This window comes from Notolabrus celidotus, chromosome 4 (genome assembly GCF_009762535.1).
Source record: "Notolabrus celidotus isolate fNotCel1 chromosome 4, fNotCel1.pri, whole genome shotgun sequence".
Classification (NCBI taxonomy): Eukaryota; Metazoa; Chordata; class Actinopteri; order Labriformes; family Labridae; genus Notolabrus; species Notolabrus celidotus.
In genome coordinates this window covers 33,763,178-33,780,150 of record NC_048275.1, presented here as the reverse complement: position 1 = coordinate 33,780,150, position 16,973 = coordinate 33,763,178, and the positions used below count along the sequence as shown (strand labels likewise).

At 42.7% G+C, this 16,973-nt stretch overlaps 1 protein-coding gene across 2 annotated transcripts in view; it reads left to right on the top strand.

The window, feature by feature from the left end:
- The window catches only part of ltbp1 (latent transforming growth factor beta binding protein 1), a 159,277-nt gene that overhangs the window by 56,287 nt on the left and 86,017 nt on the right, over positions 1 to 16,973 (top strand). For both annotated transcript variants that reach the window (XM_034682485.1, XM_034682484.1), the window contains exon 5: positions 7,172 to 7,339. In XM_034682485.1, the coding sequence (XP_034538376.1) occupies positions 7,172 to 7,339 (168 nt within the window). The remainder of the gene's footprint in view (positions 1 to 7,171; positions 7,340 to 16,973) is intronic.

The window sequence follows — 16,973 nt, the reverse complement described above, 5'->3', positions numbered from 1 at the left end:
GTCACTTTTAAAACCGTAACACCGGGAGAGACGCATTCACGGTGGGCTGAGAGAAGACTACTGTTACAAGCTGCTAAATCAAGAGAATCACAGCTTCTTATTTTGAAAAGTACACACACATACAAAAAAGATAGAACAAATAAAAACTAATGAAAGAAAGAGAAATCAAGTGAATCACAGATGTGTGTGATGTTACTGTGGACGGCGGGCGGAATAAAAAACACTGCGGTTAATCTACCAATCAGACACGTTCAGCATTGCGAGCCCTGCCCCTCAAAAGTCCTGGGACCTTTGAAAAGTACTACCCCCCCAAGCAGGGGCTTTTTAGGGGGGAGTATTCTACCCCCTGAACTAAATTTAGACCCTGGTTCCTCCGTTCGAAACGCACATAGTTCAGGGGTAAAGTCCCTAGTTCCGGGGTAAAGTTCTTGCGGTTGAAAAACACCTTGAAAGCAGAGTGTTAAGAATGTTAAGCTGATGTTTGATTGGTTGTGTAAGCCTAGGATCGAACAAACAGGATTCGATTAGTAATGCCTGCCAAGAAAAAAGAGGAAAAGAACAAAGGGGAATCATTTCACAAGTTGCTTTTCTTTTCAGTATTTCTTAGGGCACGGTTGTATTTACGTTTGCTGTCATGTTCATGAGCTGTAAAAGTAGGACGTCAACATCTAGTTGGCCGTGCTTTCCAGTCTGCTCTTCTCATTGGTTAGTGCAGGTATTTCCTTGGAGGTAGTCCAACCTGAGATCACATAATAGGTTATGACCATAGACTGTATAAATAATGGAAGTAGTATTTGTAACGTCACCCATCTGTTCCTGAGTGCTGTTTTGAAGCCAATCGTCGGTGGGACATATTGGTAACACTGAACACAACCAAACTTAATGTGAGGTAAAGAGGCGGGCTTTGAGCACCCTAGCCAACACCTACAGTGTTCCCGCCTGTCAGGCAAGTCAGTCATGTCCTTAAATGGGCAAAAAAAATTCATCCCCCCGTACAGTGTGTGCCAAACGAGAAATTAGCTACGTAGAGCCAAGCCGTTTTTTGAACCAGGCTGTAAACATGTTTATTTCTGCTGTAAAGATCGTCTTTTTTGAATGGGTGTGTATGTGGTTCCCGGTGTTTCTGCAGCCAGCCTCAAGCGGACGCTCGATGAATTGCAGTTTATAACACTTCTGCATGGGCTTCATAGTTTGAGACCAGAGGTTGCTGCTTGATTATGACCAGTCTTGAATAGGGCCACGCCCCCCCTGAATGTCACTGTTCACTCTTTAATGCCTCTGTTTTCTTTAGCTTTGGCATCATTACTTACAATGTAACCGTCAGCTGTCAATTCAGTGAGTTGCGCTTATAGCAGCTGATGTAGCCTTGAGCTGCTAACAGGCTGCTAGCTTAGCCTTGTGTCCTCTGAGACCCTGTCCAATAAATTTGCTGTGAATATTAGTCTGAACTTCTGACAGTATTAATAGCATTCTTATAAATCTGTTTAACTGTGTTTGAGCCTTATATCTCTCCTGTATTCAAGACCACTTCCCAAAAGATCTTCATGTATCATAAAAACTTCAGCAAGGGAAAAAAAGCTCTACTTGAGATGCTAAAAAGGATGAATTCTCTGAAATGAGCTAACAGCTGGGGAAGTGAAAACATCTAAATCAGCCCTGAAATACATTCCTCATGATTCTTCATTTTAGTAAGTGTCGTGCTCACACTTTACCTCTGAGGCCTGTGTACTTTGATTCCTCTTCATGGCTCATATAAAACTCTCACAGGCCAGTGGAAAACAGCAGAAAGGTAGAAATAACCCCCTGACACCAGTATTTACTCTATAATTCCTCCCTGTCGCAATCTCTCCAACTCTCCACTCAAGCTTCTCCACAGACTGATTGAATCTCACCCTCAATATTTTCGTCCTTCAAGTTGATTGATGTCTGTATTGTGTCTGAGATGCTCCGCTGACTCCCTTTCCATATGCTCGACTCAGCTGAAGAAATCTGCAAGTGGAGTGTGCGTGTACAGACGCATAGAAGTGAAGCCAGATGAGGGAGGAAGGTTTCAGAGGATTTAACAGTGTTTTGTCACGGCGGTGGCCGGGGACCCACTGCTCAGAGCCTCGCCTGTGAGTCCACAGGATCACTGTGATCGCTACAAAAGCAATACATTACAACGCCTTGTTTGATCTATGTGTGAAGATAATTCTTAACTCCTTCACTGAAACACATTTGCAACCACGTTTAAACTGACTGAACAGCAGTGAAACTCTAACACTAAGTAAGTGGATGAATTGATTATTTTAAACCAAGAGGCCCAGGCTGTTAGACATCAGGTGTTGCTGGCTTCCTGCAGTCTTTGCGCTGTGTCCAGCATGTTGGACGATTATCAAAAGCTGCTCCTCTGGCTTATTCAGCAGTCGATGAAAGACATCTGACTGACCTGCTGCACAGTCCAAAGAGACTGGGATTTTATCCATTTAAGGTAGTCTCTCCCTTAACTTTTATTTCCTGCACAAAGAAAAGATTTCTGACTGACTGCAGGGGAAAATATCACAGGGTCACAAACTGTGAGCTTTATTAAGTAAGACTGAACCGTATATCATTTGACCATTGCAGGTATGGTATGTGCAGGTGCAACAGTCTAATCACATCACAGGATGTTCAATGTGGATTATATCAACTGAAGGGCATCATGCAGACACTTCTTTTGGTGCATGATGCAAGACCAGAACTTAGAAACTTGACAGTATCTCGTTTTCCACGACTAATCTACAATTAAAGTCTGTCTGATATCATTTGAATGCAGCCCTTTACTTCAACACACAGAGAGCTGTCGCTGTGAATGCAGAGTTCATATTCATGTGTCTGGTGATTGTACAATCAGACACACAAATTGATGCGCCAGTTAAGCTCAGAGGTTAAATAGCTTTAGTCATCAAATCTGACCTGTGGCCCTTTGTCACGTCATCCTCCAATCCCACTTCCCAGTTTCAGGTTGATCCACTGTCTTATCTCCAAGTAAAGGCATCAAAAGACAGAAAAAATAATTGGGATTAAAGAAAGTAACATCAACGTGATGCTGCTGCCGTCATAGACTCCTCAGCATGACGCTCGAAGCAGAGATTTTGTATGCAAGGCTGGTTTTCCTCCAGTGTATCCTCACTTATTAGCAGCACCTCGCTGTGTTGCTGATTAACTCTGCGGCCTTGCTGTGGAGTGTTTACCTTTAGTGTCTACACCTGCAGCACACGGACCGTGGAGAATCACATGAAGGAGGAGATAACGAGTAAACCTAACTGTGAGAATCACTTGAAATGCTTGATGACAAAACAAGACGATTGTGAGACGAAAGTTAATGAAGGAAACGTGACGCTCTATCTGCTCTCTCCAACTGCTGTCTCTACCTCTTTCAGTTCTGATTTGAAAGCAGAAAACAGAGTTAAAGACCCAAATAATACAAAGTGATTGGGATTTTATATGTCCTTTAAAAACTACTGCAGTTATCTGGATTAAATCCTTTGTTTTTTACCTATTGCAGTTTATATCACAGATAGAAAAGATAATGAAAGGTTGTTTTATTCCAAAATGGTGCAGCCCTGTTACGAGTTATGGATCAACTTATAGGACCATATTTTATATTTTATATGTCTTTCCCTAGAGTTACTTTTCAGAGAACTGAAATTTTTGTTTTTGCTGCAATCAGCAACCCACAAAGATGCGACTCATGAGTCTGCTAAAGAAAGAAAGAAAGAAAGAAAGAGAGAGGCATCGTTTTCTTTTTTAAACACTTGTAAAAATCGATGGGACCTGCATTTATCCTTTGGTCTATCTGTGGGATGATTTGTGTTTATTTGTTGAAGGACAAAGAGCAAAAACGGCAGCCAGAGATCTTTAAAAAGATGGCTGAAATAACATTCTCTGATAACAAATCAAAGCGTTCATCTAACAAGATAACTCCTGCAAAGGGCAGCCTGGATGTTGCACATCACAGTTTTAGTTGAGTAATAAAATCTCTGTCAGTCATGAGGAATGTTTGGACACACAAAGATTCTCATCAGACTGTTTCAGGTCTTTGTACTGACCTGATGCTCTTGTAAGAGGTTTTTGTTGGATGAGCAGCTGCAGCAGCTCTCCACGATGTTTGCAGGAGACACCGGCAGGGGAGCCACGCTAGAGTTCGCCCTCTGGCCAAAGTCCACTCTCTGAAGAAATTGCTGCTCCTCCAGAACAAACACAGACTCTTCAGATCCGCTGCCACCAGCTTCGCCCACACCTGGCCTGGTTGGCATACCCAAAATTACACTGCATTTTCCAGGCTACATCATCATCTCCAGACTTTGAGGCAGAAACTCAAATCTACTGAGTTTGCTGTCGAGGCTGTGAGAAGATGGACCGAGTACAGCTGGAGGCACAAGGCCTGTTATAACTGCAGTTATTTCAGCGTCTGTGGGTGACTGCTATCGACGAGGGTAGTCACAATACCAGAGTTTGAAGCTACCACAGTATCAAAAACTAAACCTCTGGGGTGCTGTTGACCTAGCAGTCTAACTATGGTCCCTAACTATGGTCATGGTTGCAGGTTCGACTCCCAAGCTCTACCTTTTGCTGCATATCCTCCCCCACTCTCTGTACCCAACATTGCCTGTCTCTCCAGCTGTCCTATGCAAAGGCTGGATAAAAAGGGATTTACTTAAAAAGTCATGTTTAGATTCATGTGAAAATAGTCCCTCCAGACTTCACAGACAGTTCAATCCAGTTAGCGTGTGAGGTGGGGTCTGTGAATCAACTCTCTGTCTGTTGTGTCTGATTTTCTCGTCCTCCATCGTGTGTTTGAGTCAGTTCTGTTTGTCAGTCATTGTGCACAGCTGTGTAGCTCACAGCTAACACTCTGCAGGTCGAGGCATACAGAAAATGCAATGTCCAGTTGACAACTCTGACCCTGTACTTTGCTCTCGGTCTGTCTGCAATGGATGCAAATGTACATCTTAAAGAGTTTCTAGAAGGATTTCACAAAGTGTTGGTTTTTGCCAACCTGTCAATGAGAACTTAGAGTAGACAGAGATGGTCGGGGTCCAGAAGCTCCTCATGCTGCTCTCACATCTGTGTCCGCTGCCATAGACTGTATAAATAATGGACGTAGTATCCGTGACGTCACCCATCTGTTTCTGAAGCGCTGTTTTGAAGCCAATCGTCAGCGGGAGCCATGTTGGAAATGTTGAACTCAACCTAACTTCTGTTGAGCTACTGTGAGGTAAAGAGGCGGGCTTTGAGGCTCCTCGCCAAAAGATACAGTGTTCCTGCCTGTCAATTAAGTCATCTTTGCCTCTCATAATGGAAATCGCGTAACCTTAATCTTAAACTGATTAAACTGCTAGGTTATGAAAAAATTCACCCCCCGTACAGTGTGTGTCGATCGAGAAATGAGCTATCCAGACTACACTTGTTTTTGTACCAGGATGTGAACATGTTTATTTCTGCTGTAAAGATCGGCTTTTTGGAATGGGTGTGTATGTGGTTTCCGGTACTTCCAGGAGCCAGCCTCAAGTGGACACTCGATGAACTGCAGTTTTTAACACTTCCGCATTGGCTTCAATTCTCGCGGCTGGAGCTTGCCACTTGGACCACACTAACCTTTTTACCACAGTGTCAACAGGCAGAGGAGGAATGAGTCAGACTACTTTATGTGGCGTGATTTGATATGACGTGTGATCAGGTTACCTCTGGCCTCACTTGTGTTGTTGTGAATGTCTCACTGTTGTGGTAGAATTTTGACCAATCAGGAAGTGCTTGATAAAGCCTGAGAATAGTAACAAAAATATAATGTTGGTAGAAGTGAAGCTTTTATTTTGCAGAGCTTTAAGAGTTAAGGATCAAGACACTCAGCACTTCCTAACCCCGACCACGTTCCCCTTTCATCTCTCCTTCCTTCTTATTTCTTTTTGGTATTAATCCTCCCGCAGAGGGGAATTGAGCATAACATGTTTAGACTTTAAATCTTAGACTTCCATATACGGTCCTCGGAGCATGTCTCAAGCCACCTTTCCATTGGCATGCAGTGGTAACCGCTACATCATATTAGGTCCCTCTTTAATAGTTGATTTTTTACACCTATTAGTGAATGTTTAGGTAGCCCAGGGCCGTGTTATCCAGCGGGTTTTCCTGCCTCTCAGGTTTAGAAAACATTCCTCTGGCTGCTTGGCTTTACTCCACGCGTCTGCACTCTCTGGTGCGAACAGCTGACAGCCACAGACAAAGCACCAAGCACTGGAGACAGGGGTTTGGACCTGACACAGGGATGCCAAGAACCACTGCTTAAAGAAAGAGAGACGTAAAGATGTAGAAAAGCAGGTTAAGTCAACAAGGCAGAAGAATGAAGGTGACTGTAGAAGAGATGTATTTAAAGTATATTTCAGGAGGCACTTTCAGGTAGGATGCTTCATTACTGTCACAGTTTTTCCTCTTGCCTCGTCTCCTGTCAGTCTGAACTGAGGGCTGGGTCTCTCTGAGGGTGGAGACAGGAGATGAAGATAAGCCTAGTCTTACAGCACGTTTGAAGGCTACCGCGACTTCTTCCTGATCCCAGTGTAAACTCGTAGCGAAGGATATTTGGAGCTTGTTTTCTTTATTTGAGGCGCTAAAGGTTCTGAGCATAGTTTTCTAAACCTTGGTAGTAAAATATGAGAGGGAAGAAAGAATGAAAAGGAAACCAGAGAGCAAGAAAAGCAGGCACAGGAGCTAAAGGTGGCATGCCTGCTGTTTGTCTGTTTTGGAATAAAGCTTGGTGCGCTCAGATGCCAATATCCACCTCTCAGAGACTTATAATGAGGAACTGGAAGACGTCCCAGAGTTTTGTTTGCTGACTTCTCTCCCTCTCCAGGTTTTTTTCTTTTATTCCTGCTCACGTTTCCGAGGCGCCACAGGATTTAGGAGCAGTGGAAGAGGAGGAGGAACAGATAGAGAGGGATAGTTGGAAGTGTTTAAGTGCAGGGAGGAGGCACATCAAACGCCTTCAAATTGAAAATTACACAGTGGATTTTTGTTTTGACTGGAGCCTCACCAGTTGATTGTGACGAGCTCCAACTTGAAAGTATTTTAACTTTTTTCTCCCCAATGGATCAAAGAGTAACTAAAATCCGTCTGCTCTCCCTCTCCCTCCTGGTTTGTGCCGTGTTTTCGGCGGCAGTTGGCAACCATACAGGAAGGATCAAGGTGGTCTTCACACCAACCATCTGCAAATATACCTGCATAGGAGGCAGATGTCACAACAACTGCGAGCAGGGGAACACCACCACCATCATCAGTGAGAACGGCCACGCCACAGACACCCTGACAGCACCCAACTTCAGAGTAGGTGAGTGATCCTGAGCCGGGTTGTTTTTGTCCTCTCAGTTTTCAGGACAAGGAGCCGAACATTCACTCACACACTTCTCTTGGAAGGGGAAACCTCTAAACAAGCCTCAAATTTGAACTGTCTAAAGTAATCAAATATTAATAAAGGCTTTGACTATTAATGCAGAAATGAGGATTCTTCTTTGGCTGCTCTTCCACCAAACCAACATAATCATTTTCCAGGTGAGAAAATTTGTGCTAACTCAGTCTGAAGCTGGATCAGCAACCCAAATTAATGTAAATAGGTTAATAGACTTTTGTACACTTAGCCAAGTTAAAAATGTGACATCATCTCAGGCTGAAAAGTAAATGATAACTTGATGTTTGAAACCTTTCTCTAACTCATGTTGTGTGTTTCATTTGTTGCTCACGTGCAATAATTGTTACTATATTAGGCTGAAGCTGTTAGCTGACAAACACTCAGACTCCTTTATAAGATACAATAAGTCCCTTTGAAGTGTCCGACACGCTAAAGTCAGAAAACAATCCCTCAATTTAGGAGATGGAAGCTTTTGAAGAGTAAACCGTTAAAGAAAAGTGTTTCTGACATGTGTTTGGACCAGGGATGTGTGCGTTAAGTTAACTTGAATTATGTTATTAATAATTGTATTATTGTCAGCCTTAAACGTTGTGGTCATATGTTGAGATAGTATCTGAGCTGTTAGTGCAGCCACCCTCCACTGGCTGGGGCTGTAGTTCTGGTTAATGACTACTGCCATAATGCTACTAGGGTTGAGTATTGCCAAGAACCTCACGATACGATACGCATCACGATACTTGGGTCACGATACGATAGTATCACGATATATCACGATATCACAATATTGTGATATATTGGGATATTCTACACAGTAAACTAAGAAGAAATAGGGATGGTGTATATGTAATTCACACAATATTACTCAAAATTGAAAGGACAAATTAAGTCAAAACTATTTGATTGAAAACAACTTTTCCACTTTGTTGTTTTTGAAATACTGAAGTTGTATTTAAGTTCCAACTCGGCTAAACTGTGAATTTTTATTTTTACAAAAATATTGATATTAAGAGTTGAAATATCAATATCACATTGGAGGTCAAAGTGTTGTGATATATTGCTGTATCGATATTTCTTCACACCTCTAAATGCTACCATGCCTTACTACCCGAATTTAAAGGGATAGTTCTTTTTTTGAAGTGGGGTTGTGTTAGGTACCTGTCAGCGGTAAGTGTATCAGTCACAGGAGATGCCGGTCAGCTCGGCCTGTTTGTTAAGAAACCAGCTTGTGACCCAAAGTGGAACTGGGCTATAAGCCGCTATAGACGGGTCAACTTTACTGCGTAATTTAGCAGATTTATTTATTTGTTAGAATTTTTTTTTGGTGCAGTTTTACCTTTATTGGACAGGAAATGTGGGGAGTAGAGAGTGGGGGAAGACATGCAGCAAATGGTCAAGGCCTGGAGTCGAGCCTGGGACCGCTGTGACAAGGACTATAGCCTCTGCAGAAGGGGCGTGCGCCTAGACTGCTAGGCCAACGGCGACCTGATTTAACAAGCTCCAACCAAAGCACTATCTAACGCTCTATTTGGACATTTTTCAGTGCTTTGCTTTGCCGTCAGTAAGCCTATTTTTTGCCACACTACAGTCAGATGTGACATGTATGCTTCCACCTGAGCTGACCATGTGGCTAACACATTTATCATATCCATACAACCATTCTTCAGATAAATGGAACTATCCCTTTAACAAGCACAGATGACAGATCAATGTATGGTTTGTCAGTATGTTGATCTAGTAAATGGATAGAAACGTGTATGTGTCTAGTTAAACTGACATATAACCACTCCACCAGAGCAATGTGCAGCTAGCACATGCATGAGGGTGTTAACCTGCAGGCAGGTGCTAGCTCTGCTAACATTAGTCATACTTTACAAACCAACTTGACCCAGTTTTCCTGCAGACTCTGTGATCCTGTGTTTTATAAATAGATAAAATGTGCTTCCTTGATCACTGTTTTCTGTTTTTTACTTTTACTTTTTGGAATAGTTGGTTTGTCAGAATTTAGATTTAAGATCCACTGAAACATTATTTAGTAATGCAGACCAAATTAATTCAACCTCGTAGCTCTGAACTGTTTTTCCTCTTTTTATTTCATAATTGTGTTGCCCAAGGCTTTTGTTTGGTTTTGGAATTAAGAAGAAGCGCTGATTACTGTTTCAATCTAATTAATCTAATGCAAACAGGATGGGTTCATATAGCGATGTTCCAGCACCTTCTCTGTGATAGATGTTGCTGTAAACTGGCACTAACGTCTGGTAGGACTAATGATGAATCCAGCCGTCCCTAAGCGTACTCTGTCCTGTGTAATTTTTCCAAGCTGAGAAACATGTTCCCTTCAGAGATACCCTCACCTTTAGCTCTGTAGGTGGTTGATGTAGGAGTAAGTTGGTCTGTTTGGATACAGATTTTCATCACATCTTAAAGAGATGTCAGAGGATAAACTCTTTCTCTGTTTCAACATGAAGTCCAGAGTTAAGATGTCCGGTTTTCACATTAGAAACTGCTCAGTGATTTAATAGTAGTAAATCAGAAACAGACCAAAGTGTAAATGTGCTCAAGATGAGATTACACGTTGAGATTTCAACCTCAGCGTCTCAAGAAACAGCTCCTGTGTAATGGAGCACACGCTGTGGGTGTGCTTTAATGTGTTGCACAGACCAGGCTGTGTCTGAACCTGCCTCAGTCCTTACAAGGAACACATGAGTGTCTCCAGCTCTGACACATGCAGTAACATGGGAAGAGCGGAACAAGGTGAATTCCTGTCTGACTCAGCTGAACACATTACGAGAGCTGGAGGAAGACAAGCTGAAACAGAGTAAAGCACCACACTGGTGACCATGTGGTCACCTCTGCTTCCTCTGCTCTGTGGGAGTCGGTTTTTGTTGTGATGGTTGGATCCTTTGTGGCAGTTTGACACATTTAGCTTCACATGTGCTTTGACTTGACACGTTTAGACAAAGATCAATAACCAAATGTCCTTAGCTCTAAATATGTGGTACGGATGAGAGTGCAGAATGTTGTTCTTCAGACTGTTCAGCTTGATTTATGTCTTCTCAGGTGTGATTTGCTGTCACATATGAAACAGAATGGGGTTTAACAGTGTGTCGGTGAAGGGAGGTAGTTGTTGTGTGGGGTTGTAGGAGATGCTTCTGAAAGGAAGTGCAGTCAGCTCAGCAGTGTTGCAGACTTAGCGTTTTTCGCTATATTGATCGAGTTATCAGACCCCTTTAGAGACTCTTTTTCAAAAATCTAGTGACTTTTTCTTGTGGAGACTCTTACATGAATGCAGGGATTGTTATGCTCTTCTCAACAAGCAGTGGATATTGCTCTGGGCCGGTCCCCCATCACAAAGCACTCACAGGCGGCCCGGTCCTAGTCGTTGAGCAGTCCCTCCTAGCTGCAGTCAGAGCTAGAGGTGTTCAACCCCCTGCATCCAGACCCCTCACAGGTGCACAAAGCTGCCGTTGGTTGATCCAGCCCTGGCTTACAACCACTTTTTGTCTTTCCCATGATGTTACTCACCTTTCCTACAGCGTTCATTACAATTTCAAGCACATGGTCATTTATGTAAATTAAGAGATTACGTCATTTATGACTTTTAGGACAGCCTATAGCTACTTTCCTTATTGAGGAGTTGGCAACCCAGCAGCTCAGTCCCTTTGTTGAGAAACCAGCACAGAAGCTAGGACATTCACTACCACGTAATAAAGCTGATTTATAGATACTCCAACCCAAACACTGATGTTGGTGTTTGCTTTAAAAATGCTTTTTTTTTAACACTTCTACTTTGCTGTCAGAAAGCCACTTTATGTGGCACTCTTTCACATACAGTGGGGCAAAAAAGTATTTAGTCAGCCACTGATTTTGTTCTCCCACTTAGAAAGATGAGAGAGGTCTGTAATTTTCATCAGAGGTACACTTCAACTATGAGAAACAAAATGAGAAAAACAAATCCATGAAATCACATTGTAGGATTTTTAAAGAATTTATTTGTAAATTATGGTGGAAAATAAGTATTTGGTTACCCACAAACAAGCAAGATTTCTGTCTCTCACAGACCTGTAACTTCTTCTTTAAGAAGCTCCTCTGTCCTCCACTCGTTACCTGTATTAATGGCACCTGTTTGAACTTGTTATCTGTATAAAAGACACCTGTCCACAGCCTCAAACAGTCAGACTCCAAACTCAACCATGGCCAAGACCAAAGAGCTGTCCAAGGACACCAGGAAGAAAATTGTGGACCTGCACCAGGCTGGGAAGAGTGAATCTACAATAGGCAAGCAGGTTGGTGTGAATAAATCAACTGTGGGAGCAATTGTAAGAAAATGGAAGACATACAAAACCATTGATAATCTCCCTCGATCTGGGGCCCCACGCAAGATCTCATCCCGTGGGGTCAAAATGATCATGAGAACAGTGAGCAAAAATCTCAGAACTACACGGAGGGACCTGATGAATGACCTGCAGAGAGCTGGGACCAAAGTAACAAAGGCTACCATCAGTAACACACTATACCGAGAGGGACTCAAATCCTGCAGCACCAGGCGTGTCCCCCCTGCTTAAGCCACTACATGTCCAGGCCCGTCTGAAGTTTGCCAGAGAGCATATGGATGATCCAGAAGAGGATTGGGAGAATATCATGTGGTCAGATGAAACCAAAATAGAACTTTTTGGTAAAAACTCAACTCGTCGTGTTTGGAGGAAGAAGAATGCTGAGTTGCATCCCAAGAACACCATACCTACTGTGAAGCATGAGGGTGGAAACCTCATGCTTTGGGACTGTTTTTCTGCAAAGGGGACAGGACGACTGATCCGTGTTAAGGGAAGAATGAACAGGGCCATGTATAGTGAGTTTTTAAGCCAAAACCTCCTTCCATCAGTGAGAGCATTGAAGATGGAACATGGTTGAGTCTTCCAGCATGACAATGATCCCAAACACACCGCTCGGGCAATGAAGGAGTGGCTCCGTAAAAAGTATTTCAAGGTCCTGGAGGTGGGGTTGAGGTCTGGAGTGGCCTAGCCAGTCTCCAGACCTCAACCCCATAGAAAATTTGTTGAGTGAGTTGAAAGTCCGTGTTGCCCAGCGACAGCCGCAAAACATCACTGCTCTAGAGGAGATCTGCATGGAGGAATGGGCCAAAATACCAGCTACAGTGTGTGCAAACCTGGTGAAGACTTACAGGAAACGTTTGACCTCTGTCATTGCCAACAAAGGTTATGTTACAAAGTATTGAGTTGATAATAATTTACAAATAAATTCTTTAAAAATCCTACAATGTGATTTCCTGGATTTTTTTTTTCTCATTTTGTCTCTCATAGTTGAAGTGTACCTCTGATGTAAATTACAGACCTCTCTCATCTTTCTAAGTGGGAGAACTTGCAAAATCAGTGGCTGACTAAATACTTTTTTGCCCCACTGTATGTGTTCCTCCGCTTGCAGTGCACTGGTCAGCTGCTTGGGTCTATGATGTTAAAGGCAATCTTGAAGTTTGTATTGTACACTGATACTTATATTGTCTTCATTGATATTAGTTTGACATCATTGTAAGCAACAAATTATGAACATTTTCAGGCTGACACTGTAATGTCGGTAGAGTCTGCTATTTCAGCTCAGTCTTTCCCTTCAACAGCTGACTCAGTGATTCTGATTATGTAAACAATGATGTGGACGACTGGTTGTGTCATCATGCAATAAAAAAACAGTGACAGCTGAAAACTTACTCTAAAGACGCTCTTCCATTCAGCTTTTCCGGGTAACTTCTGAAAATTGAAGAAAGGGGGTAAAACGGCGGTGTTCAGTGAGGCAGGAACTCTGGATGGTGAGTAATTCAGACTGCTGCCTTATGTGAGCCGCTGGTATCTTCTGATTCAAAAGGTCCTGAAGTACTACTGTTTCCAAGTCTCACTCCTGACAGCAGGAGCTCTCTGGGTTCATGGGCTCATATTTTACACACCTGAACCACCAGGTAACTCTGGACCTCTGCTGCTCTCCAGTAAGAGAAGAAGTTTCTCCTCTCTCTCCTTCAATTAGTTGAGTCTCGTTCTTCATTAAGCTGTCCTCTTGTGTCCACAGCAAACAGCATGTCATCATCATTGTCAGAATCACTCACTTTGTAGTTTAGTTTTAGTTGTATCTCTCTCAAAGCCTGCAGACCGAACAGCTGATCAGTGTGCTGCAGGCGAAGGAACATGCTCGTGCCGATTAACCGACAGTTTGTGAAAGTCAGTATTTTGAGCTGCAGTTGCCGCTGAGCTGTCACATAACAAGAGTAAGGCTGACAAACAAATTCCTACAATACTGCAGACTGAGTAAACTTACTACAGTTGTTGGTACTATAATCTGTTCACCATCAGCACGTTACGTGCGCAGAGTCTCACAGCTGTATGACTTTGTAAGCCACTGACAGAGAGAGAGAGGCTAAAAAAGTGCAAAGACAAAAAGCTTTACAGTTTCCTCCGTAGCTCTTACTTGTAGATGTTTCTGTGTCATGAAGTGGTTCTTTGTGTTCCTGGCCAATAGGATTCAGTTGCTTTCTCAATACTCTGATAAAATAACAGTTTGTGCATTCATGGAGGAACTTGATGTTTCTGAAGTGAAGTCTGCACCCTTCATTGTTGGATGTCTGCAGAAAGTCCACTTGAGGCTTCTTTTGGACCGGCTAAGGTTTGGGTTTGGACAGCCTTCAGCGCTGGCAGACTTCCTGGGAATTTGCTTCTATTAAGCTTAGCCCCTTCAACTTGAGGTTTATATATTATTATTATATCGGGATGTATGTTGTTGGAAAAGTGCCAAAGAGGTTACTAAATGGGTTGGTGCTGAAAGGTAGTCCTTGAGAAAGTCGAATGCATGCTTTTTGTTGGCTCATCTAAACACTGAACAAGATTAGATAACAACCCATGCACACAGTGGACCCTACATCTCCAGACATGTTCAAAATACAAAGAAAACGTGTGCATGTGTGCATCTGTTAAAAATGAAAGAAGACATGTAAGACTTTATAGTAAAGCTCCTTTCACACGCACTCTGCACTCCTAAAATTTCTCAACACTATCCGGGGGGATGCATGTAACAGAAAAATAGGGGAATGTGCTTTTCACCATGAGCATAGTGAGCAAGTTCTGAAAATAGCAAGCCCTGTAACTCCTGAAGTTATCTACTAAATGGTCAGGAGTTAATGCGTCAAAGGGGATTATATTTAAGATTTGAAGACTTCAAAGCAGTTAAGCTGGATGTCCCCAGAAAGCTTCTCTTGGACTGGTTAAAGTTTCAGTTTGGACAGTCTGCAGCCCTTACAGACTTCCTCTGAATGAGCTTACATTCCCTTCATCTTGACGTTTATGCATCGGGATGTAAGTTGTTGGAATTATGCCAAAGAGATATTACTAAATGGGCTGGTGCTGAAAGGTCGTCCTTGAGAAAGTCGAATGCATGCTTTTTGTTGGCACAATTAAAAAAAACAGACAGTATCAGATGACATCTCATGTAAACACTCAGACTACATCTTCTGACAGTTTCAAACTGGAATGAAAAAAAGTGTGCATGTAGGAGCGACTGTGGACAAAGGAAGCAGGGAGTTTTTTGGATAAGTGTTGAGGAGCTAACTTTTTTTTTTTTTTAGCAGGAGACATGAGCCAGCTCCTGATTTAAATCATCAAACACTATCATTTCCTTTTAAAGGATCAGAAGTAATTTATCACTTCATAAAAATAGAACATTTTGGAGTAGAGAGGTGAGCAGGAAACGTGGGAGAGAACCAGGCCTGAGATATGTTGACTGTGTCTAGACTAGGGATGGGAGCTGATTTTATTACCAATGCTTTTATCTGTCCTTTTAAGTCTTTATCAATTCTTTTATTGATTTCTGTTGATTTTCTAGAGCCTGTATATTTTGTGCTGATTTTAACATACGGACAGAACATGCATACCTTCACTGCTCTGCTGAGGCACTCATTAATCGGTGTTTCAGTTGAAAGAGTGACCCTGTAAACTGGTGACTTTCACAGTAATGCATCTTTGGTTGTTGCAGCAGTTATTGAAAACTCTCATAATTCACTTAAAGTTTTCATTACAGAGGTATTTATTTGAGGAGATATTTTTCCAATGTATTGAAAAAATAAACTAGGATGCATTCACAGGGACTCTTTCTGTGTTTCAGCAGCTCATGTTACTAACAACCACTGATGCATTAGGCTTACAGCCAAATTCCACCACCCTAGATCTGTCACGGCCCTGGCTCTAGTAGGTTTCTATTCTAGTCAATGTGTTAACTTCCACTGGATCCTCTACGTTGTGTTTCGGCCGTGTCAGTGATCCAGCAGGCCAAACCCCCCAGATCAGATATGCAAGACTTCTAGTTTTGCCGGATGCCAATCTCAAAATAAAAACATCCGGTTAATTTTTAGAATAAAACACTCTGTGTTATCATTCTGAAAATGCAACCGGTGAGGGTTGACGGATGAGAGTGCATGGAGCCGGATCACAGCGGATCGGAGACGGTCCAGACACGGATCTGGGGGAGTCCGATGTTAGAGTTGCCAGATAACAGGGTCACTCTTTATCACATTCCTCATATTTAACGCTGCGCTGTGTCTACAAATGCTTCAGCACGTTGCTGGAGTTTCCACTCCAACTAGGAATCACACAGACATTGCACTTTGCTTTGTTAGCGTCACCTTGTGTAAAATAGGGCCGCACTTTGTACTGCGTCTGTCTTCGCCATGATTACTTCCATGACTCCTTGGTTGTCTTTCACTCTGACTGCTTCTCGTGTGACGTCATGGTTTTGCATGCAGAACTAAGTGGAAGGCATTGATAAGTCTCTCTGCAGGCTTAGATGATAACTGTAGCAGCTAAATGTCCTTGGTGTAATGCTCAGCTGAATTTAAACTGTCATCCGAGTCCACATGTGAGGTGACCGTGCAGTAAGAGTGCCTTAGTTCATTAATCCAGTAGGTTACCGGTCTGGAGAACACATCAGGTAAATAGATATTTACTGCTCTGTGTTCTGATCTCTGGGTGATGTTGCTGATCTACCTTGCACCTGGATCTGAGTGATGGAGGGAAGTACAGCTTTGGCCTCATGTGCCTGTCCAGACTCGTTTTGTTCTCCATCCCTCTTCCTCTTCTTCCTCCATCCATCTCGCCTGTATGAAAGCGAGCAGATCTGAGCCAGAGAGCTGGGAAGTTTGAGGCATATTTGCAGTCCAGACAGAGCTCAAAGAGCCAAGAGGGAATAAATCGCTCTTGTCTTGTTTATTAAACTCACCTGACGAGTGAGGTGGTGAGGGAGGAGTGTTGATTCATGATGCAATGGAAGGAAAGGTCGGATATTTGATCAGGCTTTGGGGGGTGTTATCTGGGTTTTTGGCAGATTCTTCTAAACTGAGGAAACGTCTAAAGTTAACAGCTGTAAAAAGTATTTATAACTGATGTGAAATAATTATCATATCACAGGGAAATAAACTTTGCTTTCAGTCAAATGTGTGCTGGTTGTACTTGAGAGAGGAGCCTCAGGGCTTTCAGCGGCTAATCAGCAGAAAAATGCTCCCTGGGACGGC